Below are 19,282 nucleotides of genomic sequence, written 5' to 3' on the forward strand. Positions count from 1 at the left end.
CACTGAGCTACATCTCCAGCCCTTTTTATCTAGAGACAGAGTCTTAGAAGTTGCCCAGGCTGTCCTTGATACTTCTGCCTTAGCCTCTGAAGTAGCTGGGTTTACAGACCTATACCAACACGACAGTCTATTTATTTCTATTTTATTTAATCATTTCTATACTAAGTAGTATTTCTAGGTGGTGGGACTGAGGACCACACTTGTGAAATTCCCTGAGGTATAACAAAAAGAAAGTGTAGAGAGAAAGTGACTCAAAACCATGTTTTATTTTGGATTAGACAGAGGGGAGTGAAGGGAAAGGGAGGGGACATGGGGGCAGGGATGATAGTAGAATAAATCAGACATTATTACTGTATGTGCATATATGATTACATGACCTGTGTAACTCTACATCATGTAGACAAATGAGAAGTTATATTCCATATTCATGATGTGTCAAAATGCACAAATGTATAAATTATTAGAACAAAAAAACCATTTTAAATGGGAAAGGCTAGTCAGATTATGGAGGATCTTTTAAGATTAGTGAAGGTTTCAGTCTTTATGCAGATTAATTGGAAGCCTTTGAAAACAGTTGACTTTAAAAAAATCTCGTAGACTTCTATGATGAGATAATATTGGAGGCATTGAAGACTAAAATATAAATGTACTAATGAGGAAGTTAATGCATTGGTCCAAGTGATCAGTGGAGATGACTTGGAATGATTGGTGGTAGTATGAACAGAATAGTGATTTTTCAGAATTAGATTGAATTGAACTTGGTGATTTGAATGTGGAAAGAAAGGTAGAAGGAGAGGTCAAAAACACCTTTGAAGTTTTTATCTTGAACAACTAAGTGGATAGTGATGTCCTTTATTGAGAATTGAAAAAGGAGAAGGATTGGATCATTTGTTCAGGAAAAGTTTTTTCTTTTTCTTTTTTTTTTATGGTGGTGGGGATTGAACTCAGGGCCTGGTGCATGCGAGGCAGGCACTCTCTACCAACTGAGCTATATCCCCAGCCCCAATTTTTTCTTTTGAAGATAAAAAAGAGAGAGATTTGAATTTGTTGATGAAATGTAGCTAACAGAAAGGGAGACTGTCCAGAGAACATTGGAGTGGTCCCAAGCTTATGTAGTGGGCTTATCCTTAGGTAGAAGGAGACACATAAAAAGAAAGATGGAATGCATTATAGTTGTAGAAAGATTAATCAGTTTTTCTAGTGAGATAATATAGATAGTTCTCATTTAATTATTTTTTTTTTTTTTTTTTTTTTTTGCAATACAAGTTATGATCATTTGGGGATGGGTTGAGGACATAGAAGGAGAACATTTAAAAATAAGAAATAATTGTGAAACATGAGCAAAAGGAAAGTTGACTCCAGAACTGTAGTAGTATTGTTGCTGGTAAGGGACAAGGGCATAATTCTTCTGATCTGCCTATTTGTGGAGGTTTTTTAACTTTGTATTCAGCCATGCTGGTATAAATTTAGAGAAAGCTGGATTATGTTAAGTGGGTTTGACCAAAAAGAGCACAGGAGTTGAGAGTATTGACAAGAAAGTAATTCAAATGATGGATATGGACATGGAATTAATATTGGATAGGCAGGAAAGTGAAGACAGGAGAGTATAGGTGGAAAGTAAAAGCTACAGTGGATTGGAGGATTCATTCACTGTACCCCACCCACATATCCTCACCAAACAACAACAACAAAATGTTTGGTACAGATAGCTTAACTTTGTAGAACCAAAACAGATAGGCAAGATACTCTTGTAATGGACTGAGAGTAATTTGAAAATATGAGATAATTTTGGAAGCAGGGATTTTCTGAATGGTAGCTAGGAAGGAAAATCCATTGAGGGTGGGATAAGTGATAGGAACATTGAAAATAAAGGAATGAAGAACTCAAAGTATTGCATTGTTTGTGCGTGTGGGTGTGGAATATGATGATGATAGGAAATGGAAGGGACTTAGAGTCAAGTGTCCTGTTTTTTCCTTGAATGAGGGAGAATAGCCTTCTTCATCAACAAATGACTGATTTAAATAGGGGAGAGGGTGGATTAGACAGATGCTTGAACTTTAACTGAGCAGAAGTTTTTACAAGACATGCAGGTATTATGATCTGGTGGCACTGCGGAGAGAGAACATTAAGCTTTTGGATATTGACCATTAGCTCAAGAGTACACAGTGTAAGCTCAGGGAGGAATTTCTCCTTGAGAGCCTTGGAGCTGGAGGTGCCTCAGAGGCATTCAGATTTCATTGAAAAGATTAGTTTTTTTTCATGGTTGAATCTGGAAGAAAGAACTTGGTGTCGGAACTAGAAGGTTCTATAAATGTGGAGTTAAAGAGAATATAATATAGATAAGTAAACGTTTAAAGTAATGTTGAATATAACTTTTAGTTCTACTTTAAAGTTTAAATTTAATTATAATTTTGTTTTCTTTAGGATTTTTAAAAAGTCGAGATCGAGCCTATACAAAATTCTATACCCTTTTATCCAAAACACAGATTTTTATTCGTTTCATTGAAGAATGCAGTTTTGTAAGTGATAAAGATACTGGATTGGCATTTTTTGATGACTGCATAGAGAAGGTAATATATATATATATATACATATATATATACCAATCCTAAGAAAAAAGTTTGGTTTCACTGAATAATCATCATTATTAGCCCTAAGTATCTTGAGGAGGATAATAGAGGCTGTGTGTGTGTGTGTGTTTGTGTGTGAGAGAGAGAGAGATGGAGGGAGGAAAGTATTGATTAATTGATTCCAGGCTTCATATGAGTCATTTTCCTTTGTGGTATCTAGTTTCTACCATACAGTTAATTTTTCTCTTTGAATCCCACTTTGGATTTGTAACTATTAAGTTCTAAGAACATTTCCTTGAACTTCTCAATTCTTGTCATCATATTTTTATTTAAATAAATAGGATATGATTTAGTTTTAATTAAAATTAGTTTTATAGGTAATGGATGTTCCTGTGTTCTTTGTTTTAATGTTTTTTCAAATACTTTTGCTGATTTTTCTTTTGTCTTAATGGAGGATATTTGGAAGTATGTTAAGTTTTAAAACTTTGCTTATTCATCCTAAAGAAGTTTACTTTTTAACAGTGATGACTTCTTCATATATGTTTTCTAATTTTCAATAGGGTTTTTGCTTTTGCTAAGTAGATTTTTGGGGCCGATTGTTTATTAACTATAGATTATATGAAAATTGAAGTTATATTCATAAAATGTAGAATACTATGACACTTTAATTTTGGGGACCTTAGTGATTTTTTATGACTTATACAACACTTGAATAATTTCCTCCCTTTCTGTCAATGTGTTCTGTAACTCTAAAATATCCAACGTTTCTTTTTATTTATAACATTGATATTCCAACATTTTCCAGTTAGATAGGAAATTTAGATAATGCAGGACTTATTTTTTTGAGAAGCCAGATTCCCTTTATGTTTGGCCATGTTTTGTTTGTGAATAAGGGCTATGAAAGAACTAATCAAAATAACTTGTTTTATGTTGTTAGCCACAAGACAAATGTTATGCTTTAGCCTAAGAGTTTAGGATCTAAAAATATATATTGTGAAATATTTTGTATCTGCCTGGTACTGAAGAAAAAAAAAAAAAAAATTTTTTTTTTTTTTTTTTTTTCCAAACCAGGATTTAAGATTAAAAACTTATTAAATTCACAGTGGACATTTTTACTATCAATCTTTTTTCTCCTTTTCTAGTTGTTTCCTGATAAAGGCACAGAGAAAACAGAAAAGGTATTTTTTTTCCCTTAAGTGTTGAAATTTCAGAATTAGATATTGCTTATATGCAAATTAATTGGAGAAAATAATTATTTTCAGGTTGATTTTGATTTAGCAGAAGATACCAAATTGATAGAACTAGATGATTCACAGAAAAGTGAACATACTGTCTTTATAATGCCACCTGAACCACCTCCTGATGATGGAAAGGATCTGTCACCAAAATACAGGTAGAAAAAAATTTTTTAAAGAACTCTTGGGCACAACTTAAATAGTTTATTTCAATTTCTTCTCAGTATTAGTGGATATGTATATTAGTAATTTGTAATTGTCATGTTTTATATTAATTCACTGATCTAATAGGGATGAATATCATATGAAGATACCAGCAGGTATTATAATTTAAGAATTGGATGGCCTTGTTGGAAGAGAAACGGGGTGTTGATTATTATTCTCCTAAATGTTTAACTATAATGAATCTTTAACAATTTCAGTTCTGAAGAAGAAAAAAATTAACTTTTTGTTAGGTTTCTCACTTCCTTTGGGAGTTCTCTTGCTAATGTAAATAATGTGACAATCATATGAATTAGTAAGATAGAGAAAACTTAAAGGAATTGAAATCATTCTTTGTTAAAATAAACCCAAAGAATAGGATTTGAATGTGAACCTTTAAGAAATTAGAATGGATTTTTAAAAATTATTATAATCATAATACACAGTTTAATAAACTTAGAAAATCAAATGCAAAACATTTAATGCATCATTTTAGCATCCATGCTTATATGTCTTAGAAACTGTGTATGTGTGTATGCATTGTATGTTACGAGTTCATCTTATACATAATCTTTTTAACCTGTGTTTGCCTTTAAGGGTCTGAACACTTTTCAAAGGCATAAATTTTTTTGTGCCTTATCATTTTTTAATGATCACATTGTATGCAGTTATTATGACTTATTTAACTAGTTTCTTGTAGACTTGTTTATAATTCTTTGCTGTCTGTATCTTTGTGGACATACACAGTTATTTTCTTAGGCTGCATTCCTGAAAGAGTTCTTATAAGGGAAAGAATAAAATGTACCTTCCTAAAATATGAAATTAATACATAATCATGGTAGGACTATATGAGAATATATGAGAATAAAGAGTGTATATCTGGAATTGAGTGACTTAATTAAACACTTTTAATTTCATGCTATAGAATTCTTTTTTACTTTTGGCTTAACTTCTGTCAGTTAGAATTCTGATTATTTACACACAAGGTGAAATCAGATAGGGAAAGCCAATATTTTCTGGAAGAAAATAAACCAAAGAAAATTAATTTCTAAGAAGAAATCCAAAATCATTAATATGAAAAAATGTTCAATTTTTCTAGATAAGAAATGAAAACCAAACTGACAGGAAGAAGCATTTTTAACTTATCTGATTGAGGATACATTATGTTGTGGTTATAGTATATGTTAAAGTTATAATCTCTGGAAATAATTTGATAATGATCACATAATCTTTCATCTTTTGATAAACATTGACCTAGAAGACTCTGTTATTGGTATTTATCCCAAGAAATTAAGCAAAATGTTCACAAAGGTGTGAATACAAAAAATTTAATGGCAGAAATTCAGAAGTAAGCTAATAATGTCCAACAGTGAGGAATTTGTTAAATTATAGGACATACCTAAAATAAAAGTATTATGATTTTTTTTCTTTCAAATATCAATATGAAGTAATCTTAGGAAGAAAAACTTAAAGATTACAAAGTATATTAAATATTACTTTTACTGTAAATTATCAAACATAGATTCTGTTGAAGGAGTTATTAATTCCTCTGTTAAGTAAGGTTTCAGGAGTTTCTGTTTTTCAGGAATTGGTTGAAAATAACAAATCAGGTAGGGAGGAGCCAGAGTTTCCATGTAGGCAGTTTCTTGTATCTTATAGCTATATTTTATATTTTTGGAAAAAAACTCTTCCTATACGGATTTGACGAAATAATACTGGGTGCTATGGGAGGTATAGAAATATTTACCTAGATACTGGACTACTATGAAGAGTTTATGTATTTTAAATTAGCAATTCTGTTTTTGTTTTTTATTTTAGTTACAAATATTTTCCAAGACTGGACCTTAAACTTTTTGACAGACCACAGGAATTGAAACTTTGTTTTAGTAGACAACCTACTGGGAATAGCATTACAAACAGTCCAGCTCTCATGGCTAAAAGAACTAAACAGGTCAGACATTCTTTATAATACATGTTAATTTAGAATGTGAAATATGTATATGTGATATGCACCTTTTAGTATACTATTGACATCCATGCCAACCATTTGAAGACCTACTTAGGTTGTTATTGAATTTAACTAGATTTCTTGCAAACCTATTTCAAGTATCGAGGCTAAAGTTTTTAAATGCACGTGTTTATGCTTTAAGGGAATCCTTGGGAACTAAACATGCTTAAAAGAACTTTATTGAGATATAATTCACATACCATACAACTCGCCCGTTTAAAGTATATGATTCAGTGGGGTTTTTTGTGTTTTCACAGGACTGTACAGCTACCACCACAGTTAATTTCAGAACATTTTCATCACCCCAGAAAGCATACTTGCATCCCCTCCCTCCCTGGACAACAACTAATCTGTTTTATTTCTCCACGTATTTGTTCATTCTAGGCATTTCACATAAATGGAATTGTTCAATATGTGTTCCTCTGTGGTTGCCCGCCTCCCTCCTTTCCTCCCTCCCTCTGTCTTCCTTCCTTCCTTCCTTTTGGTGCTGGGTACTGGGGATTGAACGCAGGGGCACTTGACCACTGAGCCACATCCCCAGTCCTATTTTGTATTTTATTTAGAGACAGGGTTTCACTGAGTTGCTTAGCACCTCACTTTTACTTTGTACTCTTGATCCTCCTGCCTTAGCCTCCTGAGCCACTTTCTTTTTTTTTTTTTTCTTTTCCCTTTCCTTTCCTTCACCTACCTACCTACCTACCTACCTCCCTACCTACCTACCTACCTTCCTTCCATCCTTCCCTCCTCCTTTCCTCCCTCCTTCCTTCCTTTCTTTTTTCCTTTTCTTTCTTTTTGGTAAGGGGTACCGTCAGTTGAACCCAGCCCTTTTTATTTTTTATTTTGAGATAGGGTCTCACCAAATTACTGAGAAGGGCCTTGAACTTGGGATCTTCCTGCTTCAGCCTCCTGAATCCCTGGGATTGCAGGCGTGCACCACCATACCTGGCTGTGGTTGGCTTCTTTTAATTAGTAATGTTTTCAAGGTTCATCCACTTCGTAACATGTATCAACACTTCATTTCTTGCTGAATAATATTCCATTTATGGACATTTCACATTTATTTATCTGTTCTAGGACACATAGGTGGTTACTACTTTTTGACTATTAATGAATAGGCTGCTGTGAACATTTATGTACATGTGTTTGTGTGGATGTATGTTTTTGTTTCTCTTGGGTATGTATCTGGGAGTAGAATTGCTATGTCATGTTGTAACTTCAAGTCTAACCTTTTGAGGGAATATTAGGCTGTTTTTCAAAGTGGCAGAACCATTTTACATTCCCACCAGTAGTGTATGAGGTTTCAGTTTTACAGTGTCCTTCTTAGTTATTGTTATTATCTTTTTGATTATAGTCATCTAGTGGTATGAACTGGTTTATTACTGTGATTTTGATTTGCATTTCCCTGGTAGCTAATGAAAATGTACATTTAGTACATTTTACAATGTACAGATAGTACATTCTAAAGGCAATAAATTTAGGACAATTCAAGTATCTTGCTTTACTACTCTATCTGATTTGGTATAGGGAATTGAGCTATGTTTAGGTGCATTAAAATTGAACATCCTTTTTACATACCCTGACATTTTGAGATTCTTCAAAACTTGGAAAATTTAAGAATAACATTCTTAGTTCAGGTTTTACTAATTCCTGGATAGTCTTCCAAATGTTTGATCTCTAATCTGCCTAAGTCACAGTGAAAATCAGATATAGAAAGCATGGCTATCAAACTGTTAGGAAGATCTGTGATCTTTCTCTGACTATGTTAACCACAAAGGAATAACACTTTTAAAGGAATTAGGGAGAGAATTAACAGTCCAGAGAAGCAGGGCTGAGGGGAGATTGTGGTAGGCAATGGTCTGTTTTAAACTTTCTTAGAGTGTTTTTTTTTTTTTTTTTTTAAGAATTTTTAGTCTACTAGAAAATGTGCATGCAAGCAATACTTGCCGAATAGTATAAAATGTTACTGTAAATTAATGTTCAAGGAGCCATGTGACCCAAAATAGGAAGTCACTCATAAAAATAAAACTATGAAATAATTGATTTTGGGTTCAAATTTTACATTAAAATTATTTTCCCCTTTCCTTTTTGCTTCTCCCCCCCCAATAGGTTTTAGTAAATGCTGTAACATTTTATTTATCCTCTTTCTAGGAGATAAAAACAGCTCATAAATTGGCGAAGAGATGTTATACAAATCCACCACAGTGGGCCAAGTGTCTGTTCAGTCATTGTTACAGTTTATGGTTCATATGTCTCCCAGCCTATGTTAGAGTTTCTCATCCTAAGGTCAGAGCACTTCAACAGGCATATGATATACTTATTAAGATGAGAAAAACAGATGTGGATCCACTGGATGAGGCAAGTATAATGTTGAATAATTTTTAAAAGAAATTTTTAAATTTTTGTACTGTTAAGAAAATTTAGTTTTTAGTTGCTTTTAAGTATGCTTAAAGATTTTCATTAGGCAAGAAAAGTAAACTATTACTGTTTCATAAAAGCTACTTATTTGTTTTAAAATGTATTCATTAAAAATTACTACTTTGGAATGAAAACCTCCTTCTTAGGCCAGATTGTTTGTCTTTAATGGATAGAAAATAATACTGATTTCATTTTATTTTAAATATAACTTTTTTAGGGAACACGTAGGAAATAGGCTTTTTGCAAGTGGTTCTCTCCTTAGGACCACTGTCCTAGGATGAGTTACATAACTTGTTTGTGTTTCAGATTATTCATCTGAAAATGCAGCTTCTAGTATTTCAACTTTGGTACTGTTAGCATTTTGGCCCACATAATTATTTATTTTTTTGGGGGGGCCTGCCCTGTGTATTATATTATGTTTAGCCGCATCCCTGGCCCTTACCCACTAGATACCAGTAACACGCACCTCTTCCTTCCACAAGTTATAACAATCAAAAATGTCTCATTGCCAATTGTCCCCAGTAGAACAGAATTGCCCCTGGAAAACCACTGATGTGATATTCATAGTTGCTAGCTTCTTTATAAGGTTAATTTGAAGGTTACTTGATTGATATACATATAGGACTGGCTCAGATAACACTTTCAGTGAATGACATGCCTGACATTTTCATGCATTCTTTCTCTTAAGCCTCAAAATCATCCTAAGGGGTAGGTACTGATATCATCTAGTTAACAGTTAAGTAAACGAAGACACTTATTTAGCTTTTGTCTTTGCTATTTTTCCCTTTAGAAATCATTTTTAGTGTTGTTATAATTAGCTATCAAGAACTAGCTATTCAGGTATGGTGGTATATGCATATAATTTCACCAACTTGGGAGGCTGAGGCAGGAGGATCACAAATTCAAGGCCAGCCTCAGCAACTTAGCAAGACCCTAAGCAAAGCAACACCCTGCCTCAGAATAAAAATAAATAAATAACAAGGGCTGGGGATATGGCTTAGTGGTTAAGCACCCTTGGGTTCAATCCCTGGCACCAAAAAAGGAAATAAATAAAACGAACTAGAATTAGATCAGAATTTGAAATGAAAAGTTTTTGCTGATACTTTTACGATGTACCTAATTTTCTTCTCATTCTTTTTAAGACATGAGTTTTTGAATCCTAAATGGGCATCCTTGAACTGCATAGAATACAAAGCATAGTGATTGGGGAAGACAGCTATTTTAATCATATTTGATTTTAGAAATGAATTCTTCCTAAGTTATGGAGAACAATAGTCATTTTCTTATTTACTCAGATGAGATATATGTACCTGGGTCTTATTTGATATAGCTAATAATGCTAATGAATAGGTTTAAAAATAAATTATCTTAGATGCTCAAATCAAGCTGGGTGCGGTGGCACTCGCCTGTAATCCCAGCAACTCAGGAAGCTGAGGCAGAAAGATCTCAAGTTTGAAGCAAGCCTCAGCAATTTAGTGAGGCCCTGAGCAACATAGTGAGACCCTGTCTCAAAACAAAAAGGGCTAGGAATGTATCTCAGTGGTTAAATGGTCATGGGTTCAATCCCTAGTACAAGAAAGAAAGAGAGAGAGAGAGAGAGAGAGAGAGAGAGAGAGAGAGAGAGAGAGAGGGGGGGAGGTAGGTAGGTCGGTCGGTCGGTCGGTCAAATTAGAATAAAAGATAAAATAGTGCTTAATAACTTTTTGAAAAGATTTGAATAAAGTTTTTGTTTGTTTTAATCTCTACAAGTCATAGATGGACTAACATGCTACCTTGTAATGGTTCAATGTTATTTCTTGTTAGGTGTGCTATCGAGTAGTAATGCAGCTTTGTGGACTTTGGGGTCATCCTGTTTTAGCAGTGAGAGTCCTATTTGAAATGAAAACTGCTAAGATAAAACCAAATGCTATTACTTATGGTTATTATAATAAGGTAAGTAGGATTGATATTAGGCAATATATGATACTTAAATTGTTGGGATTAATATTAGGCAATACATATACTTGTTGGGTGTGGTGGCACATGCCTCTAATCTCAGTGTCTTGGAAAGCTGAGACGGGAGGATCACAAGTTCAAGGCACCCTCAGCAATTCAGTGAGGCCTTAAGCCCCTTACAGAGACCCTGTCTCAAAAAATAAAAAGGGCTGGGATGTGGCTCAGTGGCAACATATCCCTGGTTTCAACCCCCAATGCCTATATAAATAAATAAAAATTAAACTAAAAAATTTTATCTCTTATCATTCATAAAAGTTCTCCTACAGGAGGTTTTAGGAGCATAATTTTTTGTTTTCTCCCCTAATTGACTAATGAAAATTGTATATATTTATGATATACAAAATGATGTTTTGAAATATGTATGTATATATTGTGGAGTGACTCAATCAAGCTAATAAACATGCATTTTTTCACTTAACATTTTTTTATAGTGAGAACACTACTCTTTACCAATTTTCAAAATATAATGCGTTGTTATTAATTGTAGTCACCATGTTGTACAATGGATCTCTTGAATTTATTCCTCCTATCTACTGAAATTTCATATCCTTTGACCAGCATCTCCTCAAACTCTGTCCCTACTCTCTACCCCTGTAACTTCTATTCTGTTTTCTAGAATCCACATTTAAGGGAGATCATGCAATGTCTTGCAGTACCTTTTGTCTTTTTGTGTCTGTTTCATTTCACTTAACACATTTTTAAGCTGATGGACACTGAGTTTGTTTCGATATTTTGGCTTTTGTGCACAATGCTACAGTGAACATGGGGGTGCAGATTCTCTCTTTGAGATGCTGATTTCATTTTCTTGGATATATATCCAGTAGTGGGATTACTGTATCATTTGGTAGTTTTATTTTTAATTTTTTCAGGAATATTCCCACTTTTCTATAATAGCTGTACTACTTTACATTGATACTAATAGTATACAGGGGTTTCCTTTCCTCCACATACTTCCCATCACTTCTTTCTTCTTTTTTTATAATACCCATTTTAACAGGTGTGAAGTGATATTTCCTTCTATTTCTCTGATGATTAGTGATGTTGAGCAGTTTTCCACATGTCTGTTGATGATGTAATTCTTTGTGTTCATATGTATGTATACAAACATAATTGGTATAATTCTTTATATGTGTATATGCACATGTACATGTGTATATTTTATACATATACAACATTCACATTTGTATGTATATATGTAGTTTTTAAATCAAATATTCTTAATGAACATTATTTTTACCTTTATTTTACCTTTAGGTAGTTTTGGAGAGCCCATGGCCTAGCAGTACTCGCAGTGGTATTTTCTTATGGACAAAGGTACGGAATGTAATACGTGGCTTGGCACAATTTAGGCAACCGCTTAAAAAGACCATTCAAAAGTCCCTGGTCTCCTCAATATCAGGTAATATATGTGATTGGAAAGATGCTTTCATTTTGAACTATAGCTTTATAGGCATAGGGATTTTTAATTACTTGAAGTAGAAAGCTCAAATGAAATTCTAGTTAATATTTTCATATACAATGGAAAACAGATTACCTTAGTCCAAAATTATTTTTGCCTTTTCCCCTGCAGAAATTTAGGAAGTGTTCTATGATTACAAATAAACTGTGGGTCATTCTTATTTAATTTCAGAAATTATCAGTGCATGAGTTATTGAATTATATTGTCCTTATCTTTAGCTCCTCAGAATGCCACAGGTGGAAGTGATGGGGACACGGTGAGCCACGGTAGCGTGGATAGTTCTAATGATGCTAACAATGGGGAGCACACAGTCTTCGTCAGAGATTTAATCAGGCTTGATTCCATTGATAATCACTCTAGCACAGGTACTAGAATCTGGATTTTACTAACCCTTCACTTAGTATTATATATTGTCTTTTTCAAAAAGTTTTGCCCTCTTTAAGTTTGTGCAATATGAACACTTTTGAAATAGTGTATATTTATAAGAAAAGAAATTACACCTCTGCACTTCTATTTCCTATAGTATAAAATTAACTTTGGAGTGCTGCACACAGTGCTCTAGGATTGTCTGTCATTGTATATTTGTTCATTATTAAATTGTGAAAGTGCATGACGTGTTAGGCATTGTGATCTAATGAACTTGACCATTAGTGACACAACTGGCAAATCTTTTTTTCATTAAATAGAAAATATATCTTAGAACTTTGAGATTATGACTGTTAAAGAAGGAAAATAAATGTCACATACCATGAGAAAATGTATTTTGTTTATTTTTTAAAAACCTGAGAGGCTACTTGTATGTGCATAGTTCCAGGTATCACCTCAGACCTCTGAAGTTACAAATAAGTATGATCAAAGTAGCACCTTGGGCAGATAAGTGTGTGTTGCACATCCTTCTTTTTGTGTTGTTTTTTGTTGTTGTCGTGGTGGTGGTTATTATCTCAAGCCTTCCTTTAGAAAGAATTCTAATTCCTGTGCTTCATCTGATAAACTTGTCTTGATGACTGAAGTTTCCTTTTCTCTGCTCTTTGTTGCTCTGCTTTTTGCTCTGTGCTGTTTCTTGGTGCTGCATTTGTCCTTGGCTGTCATGGTGTGGGGTGCAGACAGACTTTTATGACGTGAAGCTATGGATACACGTGTGCGTTAATTCTACCCTTGAATGTTAACCACTTCAGGTAATTTCCCATTTATTAGGTTAAATTTTGCTGACAAACAAGGGTGGGGGAAAGGACATTTTGTTGTATTTTAAGAATTATTACAGGTGGAAAACAATTTTCAATTTCTTGGCTTTTCTCCTTCAGATAAGGGTAATCCTATTTAGACTCTCCTGAAGGTATCCAACTAACATTTTATGGTCAGCTTGCAAAAAACATGTTTATCTTATTTTAAAGTATATTGTACCTTGCGATAATTCTTACTTTGAGGTTGGTTTGTGGCATCATTGTGTTGAATAACATTATGGGTGTTAATTAATTTATTATTCTAGTCGTTGAGCTGGTTATTGCTTTCCAAAACTAGATAGATTGCTGCATTTTTGTGCTGAAAACTACTTTTCTATAATTACAGGGACATATGTACATGCATATATACATGCCCCTGTAGTTTTTGTACACACACACACACACACACCACACATCAACATAAGGGTGTAGGTGGCAATCTTGTTTGTAATTACCTTTCTTAGTTTTCAATTCTATTTGTAAATTAATAAGTAGGAATTTTTATGAGACTTTTAAAATTTAGCCAACTTATTTTATTTCCACTGTATATTTTCCTAATACTTAGGAAGAAATGGACTTTGTGTGTTAAAACAAACAAAGCAAGCAAATAACTTTTTGGTGAATAAAATAGTTTACCAGCAATGATAATAATAATAAAAGATACTCACCCCCTCCTTAATTCTCCTTACTTTTAAGCTTGTCTCATTATTAAGGGAGTTTTGTCTTCTAACAGAAAATAGGCTCCTAGTAATTCCAGGTGATTGGTGTAAAGATTCCAATATTTTGGGAAGAACCTTTGGATGAGTTTATACTTTTTTGGGGGGGGAGGGGGTACCAGAGATTGAACCCAGGGGTTCTTAACCACTGAGGCATATCCCCAGCCCTTTTTAAATTTTTACTTTTGAGACAGGGTCTCACTAAGTTGCTTAGGGCCTTGCTAAATGTCTGAGCCTGGTTTTGAACTTGAGATCTTCCTGTCTCATCTCCTGAGTCTCTGGGATTATAGGCATTTGCCACTGCCCTCGACTTAGCTGCATTTCTAAGACTGAATCCCAGATACTGAATTTGCAGTCATCATGGATCTCTTCTGTAAGGCTTCTGGTGATGCCGTTGGATATTTTTGGTGTCTTCCAGTCCAGATGCTTAAGTTGCTCATTTCATTAAGGATTATCTTTTGGAATCTTTCTACTTGGTACATGATAGTGGATCACTAAGCTCCTAGGGGCATATCTGGGTTTAATCACTTTACCCTATTCCTAGTTTTTTGTCTTAAACTAGGTTGCTATACTGGATATTCTGAAGGGGCCAATAAAAAAACAACTGAAGTTAGCCATTCTAAATATTAGTACTTAGAGAAGGTTAATTCTTTTGTTATATAGCAAACCCAGTCTGGGTGGTTGTATAGTAATAAGTTGTAGGAAGTGGAAGTACTATGTATTTTTATGTCTCTTTCATTGATATCTTCATAACTGATTTCTTGAGTAACTGGTCTTAGTTTCAGTTTCAAATTATAGAACTTTAAAGCCAAAACAGAATTTCAGAAACTTTATTTTGAAATAATTTTAAATTTATAGAAAAATTTATATACTTTATAATCTATATTCTAATTTTGTCAATTGTCCTAATGTTCTTTATTACTTTGGTACTTTAATTCCCTCTCATTCATTTCCTTTAACCTGGCACAATTCCTCAAGCTTTCTTTATCTATATGCTCTCCCCCCATGCCTGCCCCTAGTACTAGAGATTGAACCCAGGGGCACTTTACCACTGAGCTATACTACCAGCCCCTTTTTATTTTGAGACAGGGTCTCACTGATTTCTTGAGACTCCTCCTGCAGCCTCCCCAGTAACTGAGATTATAGGCATGCACCACGGTGCCTGGCTGACCTTCGCCTTTTGAAGAATTCTTTTTGGTTCTTTTGTAGAACGTTCTTTAATTTGGATTAGTCTGATATGATACTTCCTTGTTACTAGGTACTAAAAATGTGATGTACCCTTCTCAGTTTATTACATCTTACAGGCAAATATCACCTACATCAGGGGTACTTTTACCACTGAGTTACATCCCCAGTCATTGTTTATGTTGAGACAGGGTCTAACTAAGTTACCAAGTCAGGCCTCAAACTTGTGATCCTCCTACCTCAGCCTCCCTAGGTGCTAGAATTATAGTCATGTGCCACCATGTCCAGCGATGGTTAATATTTTACCTCTTGCAGTTTTTTTTTTTTGGGGGGGATTGAACCCAGGGCCTTTTTTAGGCTAGGCAAGCACTCTACCAACTGAACTACAACCCCAGCCCCTCTTGCAGATAATAAGCTGTGTGTGAGGGAATACTCTTGAGACCATGTGATAATATTCTCTTTCTTAGTACAGTCTTAAAGTTAGCATCAATTGATGATGCTTGCCTAAGACAAAAATCTTTAGTACAGTGATTATAAAGTGTGATGTCACTACTTCCACATTTAGAAGATGACATATAGTATATGGAAGAACTTCCCTTCTGTTTTTTCTCTTTTAGTATGGACTTTTGGATTCCTATTTTACTCAGTGGATTATAGTCTCTTACAGTACTTATTCGATACTGCAGTTATCCCAGTGCTGACCACTGGGAGCTCTTAAGCTGGTTCCTGTGTTCCTTAGACATGTTCCCATCATGTTTTTTTTTTTTTTTTTTTAACATATTTTTGTTTTTGATGTCAATAAACCTTTATCTATCTATCTATCTATCTATCTATCTATCTATCTATCTATCTATCATCTATCAATCTATATGTTGTGCTGAGAATCAAACCCAGAGCCTCACACATGCTAGGCAAGCACTCCACCACTGAGCTATAACCCCAACCACCCCATTATATTTTTTGAGCTTTTCCTTTCTGGTACCAAAAAATGATTCCTGGCTCATTTTTATACTCTCCCTGCTTTAGCTTTGGAATCAGCCATTTCTTCAAGGATCCCAGGTTTGTTTTAATGAGGAATAAGCCAGGATCTGAGCCTTGGTTATGTCCACTGTCACCAGGGTATTACTGCTTCTATGCTTTTAACAAACAGAGCTGGAAAATGTGTGTGTGTGTGTGTGTGTGTGTGTGTGTGTGTGTTAGAAATACCTTGAATTCCAAATCAACCTCATAAGATTCTTCTTTACCATCCCTCAGCCTATTTTTTTTTTTAAATCTGCCTTCTTCCACAATAAAAATCTTGTCTCCCAACAACATTATCACATTTACTCAATGATTCAGTCCTACAGTATACATAAAATAATTTCAGAATCGTCACACTCATCCATGTGAAAAACAAACTTAAGCTGTTCTAGATTTGACTATTACTCCAAAGCTGAAGGTATATACTCAAAATAATGTGTTCAAAAGTTAACTTGAATTTGTCCTCTTCTGACCCTTTCCATGTGGTTATTTCATAGGCAGTATAGTTAGTTGCTTTCACTCATTTTTTTTTAATTTTAATTTTTATTATTGTAAACCAATGGGACACATGTTGTTTCTCTGTACATGGAGTCAAGGCATACCATTTGTGTCATCATAAATTTACATAGGGCAATGTTGTTTGATTCATTCTGTTATATTTTTCCCTTCCCCCTACCCCTCCCATCCCACTTTCCCCTCTATACAGTCCTTCCTTCCTCCATTCTTACCACCCTCCTTATCCCTAACCCTAAACCTAACCCTAACCCTAACGCTAACCCCTCCAACCCCCCATTATATGTCCTCATCTGCTTATCAGTGAGATTATTCGTCCTTTAGTTTTTTGAGATTGGCTTATCTTACTTAGCATGATATTCTCCGATTTCATCCATTTGCCTGCAAATGCCATAATTTTATCATTCTTCATGGCGGAGTAATATTCCATTGTATATATATGCCACCGTTTCTTTATCCATTCATCACTCATTTCTGTTTGCATTCAATTTTAAAACCCCTCCCCATTTTGATTTAATTATTTTGAATATATACAAATATATTACATCTTTAAAAACAGTACAATAAACCACATGTAAAGAATTTTCTTCCTTTTTATTTTTTTCCCCTCCTATTTTCCTCCACCCCTTGTAGGTAACTATTTTATTTTTTCCTGATTTATCATTCTTATATTTCTTTCTGCAAAGGTATCAGGTATAATGTGTGTTTGATTCTTTTTTCTTTCTCACACAAAAGGTAGCCTTCTGTGGACATTCTCCAAGAGACTTTTCAAAACATCTTGTCCAAATCTCTCTCATTTACAGATGAAGAAATTAAGGTTCAATATTTTCAAATATGGAATGATTTTTCAGATTCTGATATTCTTTTTCTGTTGTTAATTTGCTTCTTATCATTGTTTAAAAAATGTTCTGTGTGCCTTGAGTTTTCTTTTCTTCCTTTTCTTTAATTGTCTAGATCAGTGGAATTTTCTTTTGATATTTTATAAATGGGTTATAAGTATACCAGAACATTTATAAGCTTTGCATTCTTTGTAACAGGTGGTCAGTCTGACCAAGGCTATGGGTCTAAGGATGAACTTATAAAGGATGAAGCAGAAATTCATGTGCCTGAAGAACATATAGCATCAGAGTTGGTAACTAAAATGAAAGTGCAAGTAGAAGGTTAAGTACTGATATTTATGATCTTTATTTGGGAAAAATACCTGTATTAATTAGACATTTATTTTAATAATTTTGGTAATTATTCTCAGGAATGTAAGGTCTAGCTAACAACATACTATGTACTATTATTGAGTATATAATACTTAATAATAAGTGTGTAGTACTTAACAAAAAGATACTGTATACTGTTATCATAGTCTCTGGAGTTGGAAGTTTAATAGGCCTTTAGAGAGTCTGTGGTCACCATTAATGTTTTAGGAAAGTGCAACCCTGATGTTTTCATTTGTTGAAGTTACTGCCTACTTAGCGACAAAGCCAGAACTAAATTTGACTCATCAAACTTGTATTCGACTGATCAAATTTGTATTCCAGTGTTCCATTTATTTTAAAATGCTTTTCCACTAGAAATCCTTCAAGTAGCTTCGTGGATGTTTTTCATTAATATGGCAAAAACAGTCTGCATACTTTTTCTGAGTTTTACAAGGCTTATTGAGGTAGAGATGATTTGTTGTAATAATTTTATGGGACCACAGAGGAACATTTTGGTTTATGGTAACAGGATGTTCTTTCTGTTCTCTTACACAAAAGTACACCTTCTTTGTTGAGATGTCATTTATTTTATTCTCCCGAGTTACTTAGAAGCAAGCCCCTCTCATTTTCCAAGTGATGAGAAGTAGAATTGAAGATCAGAGGCCAAAATTGATTCACTCAAGAGCACTCAATATAGTATTATTGAATGCTAAAATAAAACTTTTATTTCAGTCAGTGCTGTGACCTTTATAACCTAAGGTCAGCCAGAAACAATAAGTCAGCAATAAAACAGTTATGTATTCACCCCCACTTGATGAAAAAATACATACATAAATGTAAATCTGTATAAGATTTCTGTTCAGTATGAGCAAAATTAAGAATGATAACAGCCAAATACTTATTTTCAGAGGTGTGTGATGTATCTGCTATTGTGGAAAAACATTCACAACCTAGTCCAGAGCCTCAGAGTCCTACTGAACCTCCTTCATGGGGCTGCAGTATTGTGAAAGTTTCGTCTGGTATATTTGATGTCAACAACAGAAAAAGTAGCACTGGTGAGTTACTTATATTATTAAATATTTAGAATATAGTCTACAGATATATATGTCTTCACTGATTTTAAATTGTCAATTTAATTATAATGATCATGCTGAAGAGCTAGAAATGAGCCCAAATCATATAAATGGTCTGAAGAAAATATTAAATTGTTATTTAAAGATACAGTTGGATCAGACATGATAATGCATACTTATAATTCCAGGCACTTGAGAGGCTGAGGCAGGACTATTTCAAGTTTTAAGCCAGCCTCAGCAACGTAGTGAAATCCTGCCACACAATAAAATAGGAAGGGAGGGGACGGGAAAGACAGAAAAGAAGAACTAGGGCTCGTGGTAGAGTGCTTGCCTAGTATGTATGAGGCCTTGAGTTTGGCCCGTAGTACCTTCCCCCACAAAAAAAGAACAGTGTGTTCTACCTGTCCATATGTTCTCCATCCAACCAATCTAGAGACTGAAAATAGAAAAAAATTGCATCTATGTTGGACATGTACAGATTT

At 34.1% G+C, this 19,282-nt stretch overlaps 1 protein-coding gene across 7 annotated transcripts in view; it reads left to right on the forward strand.

The window, feature by feature from the left end:
* Positions 1–19,282, forward strand: part of DENND4C (DENN domain containing 4C) — a 130,745-nt gene that overhangs the window by 71,004 nt on the left and 40,459 nt on the right. For 6 of the 7 annotated variants that reach the window (XM_079113146.1, XM_079113145.1, XM_079113147.1 and 3 more), the window contains 10 exons: positions 2,425–2,570; positions 3,713–3,748; positions 3,833–3,963; positions 5,825–5,957; positions 8,163–8,369; positions 10,233–10,361; positions 11,679–11,823; positions 12,102–12,248; positions 17,575–17,697; positions 18,636–18,782. In XM_079113146.1, coding sequence (XP_078969272.1) covers positions 2,425–2,570; positions 3,713–3,748; positions 3,833–3,963; positions 5,825–5,957; positions 8,163–8,369; positions 10,233–10,361; positions 11,679–11,823; positions 12,102–12,248; positions 17,575–17,697; positions 18,636–18,782 — 1,344 coding nt within the window. The remainder of the gene's footprint in view (positions 1–2,424; positions 2,571–3,712; positions 3,749–3,832; positions 3,964–5,824; positions 5,958–8,162; positions 8,370–10,232; positions 10,362–11,678; positions 11,824–12,101; positions 12,249–17,574; positions 17,698–18,635; positions 18,783–19,282) is intronic. The other variant, XM_079113148.1, reaches the window with a different exon arrangement.

Source organism: Sciurus vulgaris (assembly GCF_902686455.1).
Source record: "Sciurus vulgaris genome assembly, chromosome: 15".
In the NCBI taxonomy this organism is placed as follows: domain Eukaryota; kingdom Metazoa; phylum Chordata; class Mammalia; order Rodentia; family Sciuridae; genus Sciurus; species Sciurus vulgaris.